A 17,224-nucleotide genomic window follows, 5' to 3' on the forward strand; every position below is an offset into this window, starting at 1 on the left:
AAAGTTTGGATGTGTTTCTCACAGGCTCTGAAATGAATATAAAAACCACGAACAAGGCAACGTGTTAGCAAGTCCCTTGTGCATTAAGAGTTTATTTTATTTTGTAATAGAACTGCACCATTGGTTACTGTGATTGAGGTATTTAGCCAAGATCCAGTCTCTAGTCATTAAACTAACTACACTGACTTAGAGTCACGTAAAAACATTTGTACAAAATTTGTCTCAAATAAATACATAAGTTTTGATATTTATGAAAAAAATGTGAGTTGGATACTCTTACAGTAAAAAAAAAAAGAAACAAAAAACAAACCTCACTGTTTCACATATTTTAGGCAAACATTCAGTTTTACAATTAAACACACCCTCAAAAACTGAAGCCCAGGTACAGGCCAAATACAAATGTAGAAACTTAAAAGTGCCAACAAAGAAGGTAATTCAAGTACAATAATGTTAGGAAATATATATATTTATTTCAATCTTCAGATGATTCCAACAGGTACAGGCCCTCAGGCTTTAAATAAGACAAGAAAACATTTGAGATCAAGAACAAGAAACGTTTTGTTCCAGAATAAAATAGAAATTGTTAACCCACCATTTTAGAAACAGAAAAGTCCACAGCAACTTACAAAAAGAGACTTGGGATTTTATTTCTGGGTTGATTATGACCTAGAAGAATCACAACTTGCGTCCCAGCCACCAGGCGATGATGACTTTTCTGTATCCACACTCTGACTGTACGCAGATAGAAAATAGTTGCCCCCTTCTTGGTTTTGATTTGCAGATGAGATTGGGTATGTTCTCAGAAAAGTCTGATGAGTGAGAACATTAAAGTGGCTGAACTGGTGGGACATGTTTAACTGTGTGCTGTAAACCTGGAAATTACGGAAGGGAGCTTGTTCAGCTGAACTGTGGTTTTCTCCTTCAGTAGAGCATGTTGTAGAAACTGGAGTTATTGGCTGTACCTCTTCCAAGTCAATTTTAGAAGTCTTTTCCAACAGGGCAGTTGGTGCTGCAGGAGGTAACTCTGTAACTGTCAGACTGCTTTCTCTGCAGTCTGAACCCTTGGCCTCTGCCTGCACAGTTTCCACATGATGAACATCACTGCAGATTTCTATTTGTGCTGTTTCATCCCCTGAATCCAGAGACATGTCCTCCTCATCCTTTACATCGTTTTCTACATTTTCTAGATTAGAAGACAGAGAAAGTTCTATTCTATTGGAATACACACTTTCGTTGGAAAAGCTATACACTACTCACAAAGTGTTATGCTTCAGGTCTGCCAAGTCCAGTATCACTTATGTCTTGGTCTTCTGCCACTCAACACACACACGTAACCCTCTGTGTGACTGTCCAGTTATTCTGATGCTAAAGCTTCTGCGCACTGTGTTCATGCTTAGTGTTGGGAAATCCCAACTCCCAGTTCCAAGGGGGTTAATGTCAAACCAGCATCTAAAGTTACAGCAGGTGAGTATTTAATCAGTCAGTTAAAGAAATACAATTACTAACAGCTCAGTTTCAAGTCCATTCCTCTCCTGAGAACAGAGGTTACACCACTCTCTACTTTCTCAAGCACCCTGCTATGTAGGCTAGGAGCTATGTGTAACATCTACTCTGGTGCTCCAGCCACACTGCTTTTCCCCCATCATTAGACTAGAAAAAAGAGTAGCTGTGAGTTGGGGTTTCCTTGCCAGGGGCAGTGTTCATTACAAGTGTACAGGCACCCTGTCCCCAGGCCCTCCACCCCACACCATCTAACTCAGTAAATAGCCTTAAATGTGTTCCATATTACCTGATTGGGTTCTGTGAGCATCAGCAGGAGGAAGGCTGTTCTCCTCAGTGACTGAGTTGTGATACCCAACGAGACTTTTAAAATTGTGCATGAAGTCATCAACAGCAGCAACCACTATTCCATTATCAACATAAATCGAAAGTGGTTTGAGATTCTTTTCTAAATACATAAAAGATTTTGTATTAGTATTTGTACCTGTTGTCAAAAAAAAGGAGAGAAGCAGTCATTACTTTACCTGTTAAGAAAACAACGTGTCTCTGCTGTATGTTTTGAGCCTGAAGCCTGATAAGACAGTCCAGTTCTGGGGCATTTCGAGTCTGAGAGTCACAGTTATGGTAGGACAGAATCTCAACCAAGTGCTGCTTTTGGTAGGTGTTCAGAAGGCTCAGCAGGCTCAGGGCATTGGCATTCATCCTATGATGGAAAAAGTGCGCTGTTAGATACTTGATTTAAGCTTAGTCTAAATATGAAGTCAAAACAGTAAGTTCCACTTAACTGGGTGCTGGAGAGCATAGTTAAAGCTGAAGCATTTTAACAATTAGTAGTTGAAGAACACTACTTACCTCCCCAGCTCTTTAAGTTTCTTTTGTATTTTGCAGTGGACCTTCCACTGCCATTTCCCATCTGGGGTATTGAGCTCCTCCAGGAATTTTAAGAACTGTTTTAGTTTATCTGTTTTGGAGATATTGAATAAAAGTTACATTTTGTGGTATACAAACTGAACATACTGCTTCAGCGTGCACATAAATCTTGCTGTTTTAAAAGTGTAGTTATACAACTATGAACACTGGCCCAGGACTCTGGGTTTTCTTCCTAGCAGATCAACCAAGAACAGTATCCCAAAACTAAGGTGCTTTTTTTGCAAGTCAGATGCCTAACAGTGGTATCTGCTATGTAAAAGCTGAATCCAGTCAGAGTCTGACTTGCTAAAACAGCTGTTTAAAAACCTGGTAACTCTGTTAAACTATTCCATTTCAAGTAAAGATAAAATGGGGAAAAAATGTAGGTCTTCAGTATTTTTTTCCTAGCAGATTTGTGGGGTAGTAGGGAGTAACAGGTTCCACATAAGTAACTACACCACACGTAACTACACCATCTAACACAGACGAGATCCTCAAGTCCCCATGTCTCCCAGAAATATGTTCTCCAAAACATCCACCAAGGTAAGGAAGAGACTGAATTAACTGAAGTTCTCCAACAACCTCACAAAATTGGAAATTAGAAAATCTGATTCTTCCCTGTGGTGAGTGTGGCACCTCTCGCATGTACTGAATTGTTGGGCTTTTATAGCTTCAGGAAGCATCCCACTTACCTGTAGTGATGGACTCCGGATTAAGCACAGATTCGTCTGACACAACAAAACCACCAGACACAAACAACTCATTGTAAGTGTGATTTTTCACATCATCCAGACTATCGACACCCGCAAAGCTGACGCAGGAAAGCCTCTTCAAAGTTACTAGGCCAGGTATCTGTTTAAAACGTTATGAAGCAGAGATGTACACCAAAGCTCATACAAAACCAGGAACTACAGAACTCCCCTATTGAGTAGTAGCAAATATCAAACTGCAAAACACATTTTCAAAGAGTAAGAGAGTTCTCTTGCCTTGGGAGGTGCTCTCAAAAACACTGCATGAATGAGACAGTGGCAGCTCTGATGCTTCTGGGCGCTTACAATAATGGCTTGTCCTATCCAGCCCAGGCTCCTAAACCACAGCTGCTGGGAATGCCTACAGTAACCTCACTTGCCATTGCAGCATCACGGAATTACTCAGGCCTCTCTACAACTTTACAGCTACTAAGAATAAACATTCATTAGCACATATGTGGAGGTGGACAGAGTTAGGGGACGGACCAAAAGGAGTTACCTATCATAAGCATTTTTGTTTCTTCAAACAGCAGCTAAACACAGGGCATTGTTTAAATCCTGTGAGCCTGGCTCACTGTTTCAACAACTGCTTTCCGTAGTAGACATTTGTTTTGTGAAGTACCTTATGGATGAGGTTGGCGATGTCTTCATTTTGGATAATAATCAACAGTTTATCCAAATCAGCTCTTCTTTTAAGGAACTGTTCTGGATGGCACTCGGTGTTACCTAACTTTGTGAGATATTCCTAGCACCGCAGAAAGAGAAGGTTAGAAAAAGTGAACTGAGTTCAGCCAAAACCATCCCCACATGATGACCACATCAACTAAGTTTTCCATTCAGGTCACTCTTGGAGAAACTGCTTTCCTTGTCCTTCCCATACATTAGTCAGAAGGATGCAGCACACACACATCAGCTGTTTCAGCAGTCAGTCGCTCTTTGCACATAAATGGCCAACTGTCAGTCTATTGAAACTGCTCAAGTTTTCAACTAAAGCCAGAAGTTTTTATTACTTCAAGTTCAATCTTACACATTTAAATACAGAAGAACAGTAACCTCCAAAAATTACCTGCACTATTAGCTGGACAGAAAGGGAAAAAAAACCCAAAGCATTTATTTCTCATATATTCTTTCTAAAATGGTACCATCACATTTTTGCCCTTATCTTCCCCGCACCACCCCCGCCCTCACTTAAGGCCACCCCCTGGCAGTATGTTCACAAAGAGCCAAACTACAGCCCTGTTCTGTTTTCTGACTCTAAGCAACGGACTTCCATAAAAACTTAATATAAGCAAGACTACCTCAGAAGCTCAAAGAAGAAATGGGACAGGACAGCCTACTTTCACAATTCAACCTCTTCTGAATCAAGATTTAGACTACCATATGTTTGCAAGTCCAGCTTTATACACTGTGATTTAAAACACGCTCTAGACTATTTTAACATGAGAAGTTGAACTGGAACATACTTACCTTGATTTCTTTGCAGAGAACACTTTCCTCCTCTTCATGAATATAAAATTTCACAGTGTTTTTCTGTACATCTTTAATAATTTTAACCAAACTGTTAAATACTTCAGGTTTTAACTGGCTTATGAAATCAGAAAAGGCTGGCTGGGTTGAAATGCTTAAGTTGTCTGGGGATTTCTGTATCTTTTCTGGCATCTCTGTCAGATCGCCACTGGAAGAGGTCTGCTCATCACATGTCACCATGTCCTCTGTTCTAGTGTTCACATGATCTACTTCCTCCTTCACTGTGGGCAAGCTTGATGCACGCTGCTCACTAGAATCCCCATCTTCCACCGCGTTATTACACAACAGCTCTGGGAGCGCCGCCGTGTCAGAGTCCCTGCAAACAGGCAACGTGTTGGGCGGAGGGTTCAGTGCAGCGTTTCTGACCACTTCTGCTGGTTCAGGACTAGAACCAACCGGAGGGGTTTGCCTAATGCATGAAGACGACAAAATAACACTATGCAGCTTTTCGTTCAGTGTCTCTATATATTCTTGGACAGAAACCTCCGATGCCTGTAAACAGATGTATTCAGAAAGTCTCATTATCCTCTCCTGGGCGGAGAACACTGGTGTGGATATACCACTCACATAGGTGATATTCTTTTGCTGCAAAATTTCTTGAATCTTTCTTGCAAAGAGATTATATTCTTCTAATAGTGTAGTCTCTATTACTGCACTAATGGAATGCTTAGTTGCAAAAGGGTGGTCTGCTAGCCCACACTGATCTTCCAGTTTCTCCACTTGTCTTGCATAAAGCTCATCTTCCGTTGTCCCCTTTTGTGTGTCTGAAAATGGAGAGTATGGAAACTGATAATCAGAACTTCTCTGTCTATTTATTACCCGGGGGTCATTAGGAAAGGCATCCTTTGGCGGTAAATACACCAGTGGTTCTTCTGGTGATTTCAGACCTATATAGGAAGAGTTAATCATCACCATCTCATGTTTGAAAGTCACACACAACTGATAACACTCAAACCTCCAAACCACAGTTTTAAAACTGCATTACTGTTGTGCCTCCCCCGCCAATCAACTTAAATCCAAAGACTCAGGTGTTTCTGTTAACTGAGGTACACAGTCACAGCACTTTTAATAGCTCTTAAGATGGTGAGACAATAAAGTCAAAGTCTGCTCAAAAAGCGGAACATGAGCACTTACCCCTGAGATAACATCTGATTATGACAGACACTGTCTTCATTACAAACAAATTAGAAACCAAGCAGTGATGAATTGTTCAAATCTTTTCATCTGGTACTAGGTTATAACCCTCAGACTTTCCACGGGCTTACTGCAGCCACACACTGCCCCGGGGAGTCAGGCTGCAAAGCGTGGGCTGCGTGTCTGATCTCGCCACTGAGAACAGAAGGGTTTGGCTAAAAAAGGCAGGACTCCAGTCCCACGGCAGTTACTGCTACACTGAATAATGCATTGCATGGAGTGTTGAACACCCCGCATCATCCAAACCTCCAAACCCACATCTCACATCATGTCTGCAGCACTCAGTTTTATCATCCACATTCAAAACTATGGTTTTGCTTGGTTTTAAACCAAATTTAACACTTTGTTGCAAGTAACGACACATACACACCCAGGTATTTCCATACATCTGTCCCATAAACACTTCAGAGGTTTCCTTTCTTAATTTTGAGGGGTTTGGGTTTTTTTTATGTGTTGCATTAATACTCAGTAAATATAATTGTAAGCAGAAAACCACATTTCTGGAACAGAAGCAGTAACCAACATCATACAGCCAGTTTCTAGAAGTGTTCTTCTGGAAGGCAGCTGGGTTTGTAGCCAGTTAAAGTTCTATTCAGTTTCCTATTTGATCACATCCACCCAGATCTAAAAGGAAAATGTCTGCTACCAACAGGATCCCTTTCACAAGGTGACAGGATCGCCTCAAAATTACTTCATGCCACCAGAGTTATACAGAAACCAGAGATACGCTTCCATTTTGCCTTCCTTGTCAATGAAACCATACGTCCTTTCTCCATCCTTCATAGCACATCTTTGAGTCAACCCGAATTTATAGTTTCCTTTAAAAGCACTGTCACAGATACAAATCAGGTTATTCCAATTGGTTCCACCTGATTTTATTTGAACCTGTTTCTGTTGCCCTGTATCTTCAGCTTTGCTCTACACCTTCTGCATACACAAGTATATCCATTTAGAAGACTGAAGAACTTGGTACCAAATCACAATGTTGTGATTTAAATGAATTATTAAAGAATAAACTTAAGCTCATTTCAGATATAAGGTACCTAAGAAATGTTCTGTATCTCATCCTTCTTGAGCTGCCCAGCACTTACAAGCTACATCACTACTGCAATCAAGAAATGCTGTACTTTCTTTCTACATACTATATACTTTCTATGTACTTTCTATAGAAGCAAGTGTTAGTAAGAAGATTAACAGCCATACTATGGCTTTAAATTTGGGGCTGTGTTTGTAACTTTTTACATTTTAATACAGCTAATCAGATGAATACCAATTTTTAATCATGAAACGTTGTTCTGTGGCTCTCCTCTCTGAACCCCCAGTACAGCTGAAAATTTCAAATCCTGAGGTTACTGAGAATAATCAATAACCCATCCACTCCTCCTGATGTGATGGCAAGTTTCTGTAACAATTATAGTAGGAAAAACCTTTTCAGGATATATATGATTCAGAACTGATTAGCTTTACTCTTCACAGGTCATTATTTAAAGTTTTACAGAAAGAAACAAACTTTGTTTCAAAAACCAAAAGCCTTTGGTTTTACTACAGGGTTTTATTAAAAGCATTCAGCAGAATTTAACCAGAGAGGTATACTGCTGAATATGGAATCCTAAATATTCCCTGACATGTAAACAAAAATGCATTAAAAAAAAAAAAAAAAAAAGGATGATTTAAACTAAAGTTACCCTTTTTAAATGAAATTCTCTGAAGATGGCATCCTTCATGGACCTAGACCTTTGGGTCACAAGGCTTCCCAGAAACAAATGCATGAGCAGGGAGCAAATCCCAAATAAAGACACATCAGCAACTATTTATGTACCTCCTGGCAGGCATGCTAAGGCATATGAAACACAAGGTGCTTGGTGACAGCCAGCATGGCTTCACTAAGGGGAAATCCTGCCTGACCAATATGGTGGCCTTCTATGATGGGGCTACAGAACTGATGGACAGGGGTAGAGCAGTTGATGTCATCTACCTGGACTTGTGCAAAGCGTTCGACACTGTCCCACACGACATCCTTGTCTCTAAATTGGAGAGACATCAATTTGATGGATGGACCACTTGGTGGATAAAGAACTGGCTGGGTGGCCGCAAACAAAGAGTTGTGGTCAATGGCCCAATGTCCAGCTGGAGACCAGTAACGAGTGGTGTCCCTCAGGGATTGGTGTTGGGACCAGTCTTGTTCAACATCTTTGTCGCTGACATGGACAGTGGGATTGAGTGCGCCCTCAGCAAGTTTGCTGATGACACCAAGCTGTGTGGTTCGGTTGATACCCTGGAGGGAAGGAATGCCATCCAGAGGGACCTTGACACGCTTGTGAGGTGGGCTGATGCCAACCTCATGAAGTTTAACCATGCCAAGTGCAAGGTCCTACACCTGGGTCAGAGCAATCCCAGGCACAGCTACAGGTTGGGCAGAGAAGAGATTCAGAGCAGCCCTGTGGAGAAGGACTTGGGGGTGGTGGTTGATGAGAAAATGAACATGAGCCGGCTTCAGTGTGTGCTTGCAGCCCAGAAAGCCAACCGTATCCTGGGCTGCATCAAAAGGAGCGTGACCAGCAGGTCAAAGGAGGTGATCCTGCCCCTTTATTCTGCTCTCGTGAGACCTCACCTGGAGTACTGTGTGCAGTTCTGGTGTCCTCAACATAAAAAGGACATGGAACTGTTGGAACAAGTCCAGAGAAGGGCCATGAGGATGATCAGGGGACTGGAGCACCTCCTGTATGAAGATAGGCTGAGAAAGTTGGGGCTGTTCCGCCTGGAGAAGAGAAGGCTGCGTGGAGACCTCATAGCAGCCTTCCAGTATCTGAAGGGGGCCTATAGGGATGCTGGAGAGGGACTCTTCACTAAGGACTGTAGCGAGAGGACAAGGCGTAATGGGTTAAGACTTAAACAGGGGAAGTTTAGGTTGGATATAAGGAGGAAATTCTTTACTGTAAGGGTGGTGAGGCACTGGAATGGGTTGCCCAGGGAAGCTGTGAATGCTCCATCCCTGGCAGTGTTCAAGGCCAGGTTGGACAAGGCCTTGGGTGAGATGGTTTAGTGTGAGGTGTCCCTGCCAATGGCAGGGGGGGTGGAATTTGATGATCTTAAGGTCCTTTCCAACCCTAACTATTCTATGATTCTACAATTTATAATTTCAAACATACTTTTTTTTCCTCATAACATTTGTACTCTCCCAGTTGCCTGTGTAATCTGTCAGTCGATTGACAAACCCCTGCATGAACTCCCACATCAAGCATCTATGATGCAGTAGTTTTTAGATGCTTAATCATCCGGTTAACTAGTTATCTCAGCAACCACATCCTCATGTGTACGCTCCTCCAGGAGTAAAAGAAAGAATGTTCCATCCAAACAACTTCAGAGTCTCCATACTCTGTAACTTTGCAAAATATCAGAACGTTTGGCCCTGAAAAGTGTAAAAAATATCATCCAGAATCACCCCATCATGTCTTTAAAAGGCCTATGAACACTGTGAGGGGAAACCTGCTTTCCGAACCCTCCTCCCACCTCAGCCAAACAAGCAAAAGAGAGCTGCTGAGCTACACAACTGGATGGAAGAAAGAGATGTCCAAGAGACAGATTCCAGCGCTCCTGGAATATGACCAGAAATCACTCAGTTTGTACTAGGGAGAATGCAGTTAAAATTCTACTTGCATTTAGTCATGATTTGATTTGTAGCCTTGAATTTAGAGCTCTTGATGACTATTCCTACAGCCCAGTTTTCACATGCTTCAAACTCATTCTGTTATGCTCTCCCAAGACTTGACACAGTTGACTCATCAAGAAGTAGAACAAGATGCTTCTTCCACATGATTATTTAAGATTTAAATATTTAGGCAGGAGAAAGACTTGGAAGCACTTCCAGCAGAAGAACTTGATGCAGTAATAAGTGGACTACTTTCTATGAGAACACATTTTTCATTACTTTTCTGGATTAGAAGGTGCAGTTATCTGCCTATCCAATCTGTCAGCAGAACCTAGCAAGTTCAAGCACTGAATTCAAAGCAGTTAATGTACTTCACCAGACAAATACTCAAATATTCACATTTCTACATTATGTCAGTATGCACCCAAAGCAATACTCTCCATCAGTACCTGTTTTCATCCAGTGGATTTCTGCATTAACCAAATATCAGAAATAACTACATAGTACATACACCTGTGTACCAACATGTAATCCAAGAATGGGATCTATGAAAAGTACAAACCTTTAGAGCAAGTTTTCTCTCACTATTTGTAGCAACACAAGAGTTAAACCCATCTTACCTGTAATTGGAATAAGTTTCCAGTGCATTCCAACTTCTATGTTATTTGAGTTGGAACGCTGCCGGCGATGAACATGCTCTGTAGGTGTAACAGGACAGGGACTGCAGTCTTCATAACTACTTATACTTCCAGTGCTTGTATCCTAAAAAACAACAGAAATTCCCAGCTCAAAGCTCTTTCTCCTTTGGTAGCCGTTAAGCTTTTACATTCTGAACAGCTGACAGCAAGAACACACCTGAGTTCACCAGATACTGGCAATCTTGCCATCAATCAAGTCAGGTCAAACTTGGAGATGTTTACATGTGGTAATTAAATATTTCATTCACCTGTTTGGCCATTTCTGAGACAGATGGCTTTGCTGATGGTGTATCATTAAGTAAATAAAGCAGTCCTGACCACCTGCCTTAGAGCAGAGAAGCTGGGTGGGGCAGGGAAGAAAGGAGGTAGATAAGGGAAAAAATTAGGAAAACTGTCTGTTCCTTTGCCTTTTTCAGGCTCTTATCTTGAAAGCTGATTAAAGCCATGAGATGTTGGCATTACTGAGGAACTGCCTGCAACTAGTGTTAAGTACTTGAACAACCCTATTTCCTTTCACATTCCAGATGGTTAGAAGCAAAACAGCACAGAGTACAGGGTAGGACAAACCCTTTCATGACTTGGAAACTGGGCTTTGTTTCTAAGTATTAAGAATGGAGATCATAGAACAACCACTCTACAGAGTATGGTGATCGAGCAAGCAGCTGGGGCATTCTGAATCCTAAGGACAAGAGCCTTCTTCAAAGGGTATTCTGCCAGTTATATGCTGTCATGCAAAGCATGACATGTATATGGAACACATATACACCAAGAGGGAGCAAGGCATGCATTTAAATGCTCAGAACCTTTGAACTCTGCTCCCACCAAAACAAAATAAAGCCAATTCCCCAACCACCTTTAACATCCACAGAGCACTTCAAACCTTCCACGATGCACATTCCTTAACACTTTCTCACTCAGACACTGCTGATACGGATACATAAGGTGTCATATCCAAACCACCATCTCTGAGGTTTTCTTAATTTTATCACAGAGAGAGCAGACATAAGGAACCAGGAACACATCTATTGTTTAGAATATTTCCATATATGCTCCTACCAAACAAAAAAGCTTCTTCATGAAAATAGTACATTCATTATTTCCATCTACCTACACGGCAGCTGCACTTACTTTTAAATGTAGTGTCTGTTCAAGGCCTACTTCATTAGCTGAAAGCTGGAGATCCACATCAACAGGGTAGGGTAAGCATGCCACGTCAGTTTCCAGTATCCCTGGGCTCTGTGGGTCCTTAAAGTGAAGATTTTCAGCCTGAGCAGTATTATGAAGCTCATGATCATCTCTGTCCTGTGCTGGAATGGATTCATACTCATATTTTTGTCTCATATCCTCTTCATCACTGCTTAGTCCTAAAGTTTGATTTACAGACCGTGCCAACGATGAATCCAAGTGTCCTGCATTAGCTAGTGTTTCTAAAAGCAGTTTAATGAGGCCGTGTGGGTCAGCAACAGCAGGGTCGGGTACATCCTGCTGCCTCAAGTCAGGATCATGTCCACCAAGACCCGTATTAATTGAGAAAACAGCATGTGGTGAGTCCAAGGTTGTTCTGCCCCCTTAGAACAGGGAGAAGGAGGGAAGAGTAATCCATTATTAACCTTTCAAAGAAAAGCAAAACCAGATTTCCATCCCCCAACACCAGCCACGTACCCACAGTCTTACTACTCAGCATCAGTTCATACACTACACAGGCATCTATTTTCTTAACAAAAAACTTTAAACAGGTAGATGTTGATAAAAAAGCGGTTTCTAAAGCTAACAGCCTCTCCCAGGTAAATAAGTGGGGGGGGGAGCGGGTTAGGTCACTCAATAACACACTATTTTATGCCTTAATAGAAGTCACATACCATGATATATGTATTTTATGGACACCCTCTAAAAGTCTCCATCGCTTGTTAAGAGAAAAAGATTAGTTTGTGTAAAATATTTACCTTTCTCCGTGCTATCACTGTTGTTCCAAAAGCTGATGAGTATCTTAACATGTAACCTCCTAAGTTATCTCAGAATAAGCACAAGTCTAAAACATCCTCACACCTATTTATATGAAACATAACTTTAGAACAGGGCTGTTAATTCTTACCCTCATCCCCTTGGATGCGTTAAATACCACAGGTATTTATTCTTCTTGGGAAGAGACAGGCCAAGGAACTACTTGTAGTATACAAGTACCTGATGAACCCCTAACTCATTTATCACATGTGGAAATATGGAATAGCTTAAGAGCTGCTTGACTAATAAAAATCTGATCATGTTTAGATACTTAAGATCGGATTATTTCAGGTAAGATTTTTTTGCAAGACAAATAAATTACTTATAGGGTTCTATAAACGTGGAATTCAAACCACAGATAGATGTTGCAGGTTTGGAGCCTCTAAAGGAGTTAAGTAAAAACTCAGTTTTAAACAGACACTGTTCTGATTACAGCCAGGTAGAAATGCATTCACGTATTTTACATTAATCATCAATGTAAAAAGCCCTGAAGGTTCACAGACTTCCAAGCAGAAGGAATCCCAAGATCTAGCACGTAGCCTACCCTCTGTCTCTTCCATCCCCACATGCCGGTATCTTTTGTCCCTCTCAAAAGGGAAATTTATTCCTAAGATTAGCCACTTCATCTTCCAAAGTGATTCACATACACAAGAATGACCAGTGCAAATTCCACCATTCTGGGCCACTCTTCTCCCCCAGGTTTCCTCCTGCTGAAGGAGGCCTGGCTCACTGCCTTGGGAAAAGGGAAACAGAGCAAAGATTTGGGCTTTTTTTTTTTCCCCCACAAGTTTCACGTGATAGCTGTGATAATTATCCGAGACTCAGATGGAGATGATTTCATATACACAGCAACTCAATCTTAATCCTATTAGGTTGTTTCTTCAGTCCCACTACACACATTACTGGCTATTTCAAAATTTAACTGTGCTCATGCTGAGAAGTTTCATTGTCCCCTTCAATCAAAATTTAACAGGATTACAGCAATCCCTAAAGTCAAAGTCTGGAAAAGACATTATGATATCAAGTCTGCCTAGTACTCTATAGGAGAAAACAAGAGTTCCACAGCTAAGCAAGCTCTAGAAGTCTGCCCTCTTTCCAAAGAGGCAGAACAAAAGCAGCTTCCACGACAGCTGCTAACTTGCCTCCTACAAAGAGGAAACCTACATAAAAATCAACTTGATCTCTGTTGATAGATCTCAGGTCAATGTCCAAGTGAACCACCATGCATTAAAATATCCACAGTATGTAACAAACATTCAACCTATACAGATACTTAAATATGCTTTAAATTGCAATGTTTGAAGAGGAATTCCAAACACTGACTTACCTTCGTACTGACAGGTATTCTCTGCCGAGTCACACATTTTTAAGTATTTCCTCAAACTTCCAGACTGTTTACCCAGCTTCCTTTTCAGATTGCTTCTATTTCTAGGGTCTTCACAATCAGAATCTCCACTTGTGTTTTTTTTCCTGCTCTGGATTAAATTAATAAGTTCTTTGAGTCTATCAGGATCATAATCTCCAGAATGAGACAGTTTTCTCCTGGCTTCATATTTTGCACGGATTCTTTTCCTTATTCTTGCATTGGCAAAATCAGAGTCTTCTGTGACTTCGTAATCTGAGATGGGACTGAACTGCTGATATTTCTGATTTCCTTCCATCAGCTCCACAGCTCTAGAAACAGGTAGCTGATATGCCTCACAACCAAAAATATAGTTTTGCAAGGAACTGTCAAGATGAGATTTATTTTTTGGAGCAGAATAAAGAAACTTTTTTTCATCCAGCCGTGATTCATACCGATATAATATAAATTCTCTGTATTTTCCAGAGCCACTACAGCCTCTTTTCAAATACTCATGTATATACTTTTCCACAACAGCATTGAAATCTGCAGTAGTGTCTTTACGAGACTGGATTAAAGCAAAATGTAGAGACTGAATAAACTTTGTGAATTCTGGAATGATTTTCTGATTTTCGTGCATGGTAGCTGAATTTTTCTGTGTTCCAGATGGAACACCTCTTTGGGCTGCCATAGGAGAAAAGGGAATTCACAATTAAAATCAAATTATAAAGTTATAAATAAATTATGACTAGTTAGCAATATTCTGTATTATACATATTTGGTGAAAGACAGTTTGAAATGACTGTGAAGAAACAGCCCAAAAGCCAGGAGAATGACTTTTTTTGGAGGGAAGGTAACCATCTATAATGCCTAATTAAAAGTCAACCTACAGATAGTCATTTTCATAATTCTGTGGTAACCTATATACACATATAGGAAACACAGATACACATATCCTTGTGAATATAAACCACTCCAGTGATGCTTCTACAAGGCCACTTCAAAGGCTTACTATGAAGCAACCTAACAGCCTCCTGCAAGAAACAAGGTAAAGTATTACTCCTTCCTATGCAGTCCTGATGCATTCATGCTGCTTCTAAGCTCACTGGACCCTTCCTTACAAAACGATTCAGTTTAGTAACCCAGCAGAAACCTACACAGCTTTTTCCATTCCTTTCCAAAGCAATACAACTCACTAAATCAGAGAGATGCAATTGGAGAAATCTGACCCTCCTTCCAATCACTGACTGAAACTTTTCATTCAGCCACTGGAGCACCCTGAAGACTCAAACCAGTGATTAACCTTGTGTGAAATGTCATCTTGTATCATATTCACTCTTATCCAGTCTAACATGGAGTGAATTTTCCCAATTGTTAACTGTATAAGAAAAACATAACGGGTTATTAAAATCAGAAATAGAGACATAAGACCCTAAGAAGCTGTCAGGACGTCGGGCAAGAACTTATCTGTAAAAGTGAAATACCTGGGAAGAGCTATGTCTTGATAATATCACTTCTAACTCACAGCAGGCCAAAAAGACTGTACTCTGCTGCTAGCAGCAATTATTGCAAATTTCAACTGTAAAAGATTAAAGCTTGATCCCAAAGCCAAGCTCCTGGAGTCATCTGTGATTACTTCATTGTATCATTATGTTCTTTTACTCAGGTTTTGGTGCATAGCCCAACGCAAAAAAAACAAAACAAAACAACACCAAAAAACCAAACAGGTACACTGAATGAAGACTTAGATGTTTTGACATTAAAGAAAGCCCTCAAACCTCTTAAGTGCAATGCTACTGATGCTCAGTTCTACTAGAATATACAGTCAAGACACTGGAACAAAGTTTTGCTTTCTCAAACATGAACAAAAAGAACCTAAAATATGTTATTTAATAATTGCTTTCATGAATAAATGCTTTTTGAACACCATCACCATGACCATAACCAATTCAAACTGTTATTCCTAGTTTATGCTGACAGGGAATAAGACTACAGGGTCTTCATCACAATCTAAACTACATTTAAATAAGCATGTACGCACCACTCTTAGCAGTGAACAAACTTACCTAGGTTCGCTACACCTCTAGGTTCTGGGAACAGAAACAATGCATGCAGCATGCGAGGCCGTGCAGTTTGATAGTCTAGAAGGGAAGAAATAAGACCAGTTGAGAGGACCACCACTGTGCTTCAAAATCTGGTATTCAAAAACCCACTTAAAGAACAAAACAAAACAAACTCAAAACCAAAAAACCCCCAGATACACATACCATAAGGGGATATCATTTGCCAAGGAGAAATAAGAAAAAGGAATCCTCTGTCCAGAAGTGGCTTCACAAGAACCTGTTTTCAACCAAGAAAAGGATATGGTATCAAGCACATATATATGTTCACTACTAATACTCTTACTGTTTACTACTGGTAAGCTAAATTTCATCATGGGCAGAGAAGTGCCCAAGAATATGCCAGCTAAGGAATTCCAGTAAGATCACAGATCTTGCAATGCACCTTAATTAAGAGTTAGTAAAATTATTTTTCAAAACAGGAATAGTAAAATCTGTTGCACTCACAAGTTTCTCTTTCTCTAGTTTGTGAAGTAAACTCTCGAAGTGGCTACCAGAACGGGACTTCTCCACAACTTCATACAGGCTACAGTACATACCATTCTTCAACACTGACACAATACAAAAGGTAGAGAGAGAAGGTGAGAAAAAAACCCAAACAATACTGTAACTCAGAAAGCTCTTTAAAATTCCAAATTTTAAAAAATTAAGCTGGAATTACCTTCTCTTGCTCCTACGTAAGTTTCTTTATACAACAGCGCTGGTGAAATTTTTTTCTTCAGTTGATCAATGCTCACAACTTTCTCAACCTCCAATTTCTCTGGACTGGAGAGGGTGGGCAGAAGGAGGAAAAAAAAGACAAAGATCTCTTTACACACACACACCCCCCCCAGTCCTACCGTCATTGATCAATATTCAATATATGCTCTTAAAAATCAGTTCCTTGGACTATCTCATAAGCCAGTGGTGTTCACTCCTGCAAAAGGGGGGGGAACTTCAAAGGAAAAACCTACCAACCACCAAAAAAAAAAAAAGAGGTGCTGACAGTATTGCGTGCATGCACTAAAAGCAGCTCTGGACACACACGACCCAAGAGTCTAGTCTGGCACACTTAAAGTGTCTAGTCAGTGTGTATTTTAGATTTTCACCTGAATACATCCAAAATTCACCAGTCCCTACTAGAAAGAGTTTTAACAAACCAGGATTCTAAACTTACTGTTTAAATGGTAATACTCACAGCTTGCATGGAAGGAAAGGACGCGCTGCTGATTTCAAGGAAATGTGGCACAAAAGTTTGCCTTTATTCCAAAGCTGTCCCCTCCATAATGTATAGTTGTATTTATCTAAATTAAGATAGAGAAAGGAAGATTAAGTGAAACGCTTGCAGATTATCTTAAATTTTACTGAATCTTTCTGTATTTTGTGTTTGTTTGTGAAGCAGCTATAGGAACATCTTGATTTAAGAAGTTTAGCCTTTATGTTAGCATGGGTTGCTGTGCTACTTGAAATCTAATGCTGTGTTGCTTGAAGTCCCTGTTCTCTGTAACATGTTAGCCTTAGTCCTTTCTCTCTAGACCATAACCAGAGTGCTAGGG

The 17,224-nt window shown here is 40.5% G+C and overlaps 1 protein-coding gene across 4 annotated transcripts in view; it reads right to left on the reverse strand.

Annotated features, from left to right (window-relative positions):
• Positions 1-61: 61 nt before the first annotated feature.
• Positions 62-17,224, reverse strand: part of TASOR (transcription activation suppressor) — a 32,255-nt gene continuing 15,092 nt past the window's right edge. Inside the window, exons 9-23 of one of the 4 annotated variants that reach the window (XM_062610691.1) lie at positions 16,867-16,972; positions 16,351-16,454; positions 16,137-16,240; positions 15,837-15,909; positions 15,636-15,710; positions 13,555-14,253; positions 11,355-11,794; positions 10,149-10,290; positions 4,626-5,449; positions 3,781-3,903; positions 3,102-3,261; positions 2,353-2,461; positions 2,025-2,203; positions 1,790-1,948; positions 62-1,183 (exon numbers count right to left, since the gene is read on the reverse strand). In XM_062610691.1, the coding sequence (XP_062466675.1) occupies positions 660-1,183; positions 1,790-1,948; positions 2,025-2,203; positions 2,353-2,461; positions 3,102-3,261; positions 3,781-3,903; positions 4,626-5,449; positions 10,149-10,290; positions 11,355-11,794; positions 13,555-14,253; positions 15,636-15,710; positions 15,837-15,909; positions 16,137-16,240; positions 16,351-16,454; positions 16,867-16,972 (3,821 nt within the window). In that variant the 3' untranslated portion in view covers positions 62-659. Of the gene's footprint in view, positions 1,450-1,789; positions 1,949-2,024; positions 2,204-2,352; positions 2,462-3,101; positions 3,262-3,780; positions 3,904-4,625; positions 5,573-10,148; positions 10,291-11,354; positions 11,795-13,554; positions 14,254-15,635; positions 15,711-15,836; positions 15,910-16,136; positions 16,241-16,350; positions 16,455-16,866; positions 16,973-17,224 lie in introns of all 4 variants that reach the window. The other 3 variants (XM_062610690.1, XM_062610693.1, XM_062610692.1) reach the window with 3 other exon arrangements.

Source organism: Pezoporus occidentalis, unplaced genomic scaffold (genome assembly GCF_034315485.1).
Source record: "Pezoporus occidentalis ecotype Australia unplaced genomic scaffold, CSIRO_AGI_Poc_V1 ctg149, whole genome shotgun sequence".
Classification (NCBI taxonomy): domain Eukaryota; kingdom Metazoa; phylum Chordata; class Aves; order Psittaciformes; family Psittacidae; genus Pezoporus; species Pezoporus occidentalis.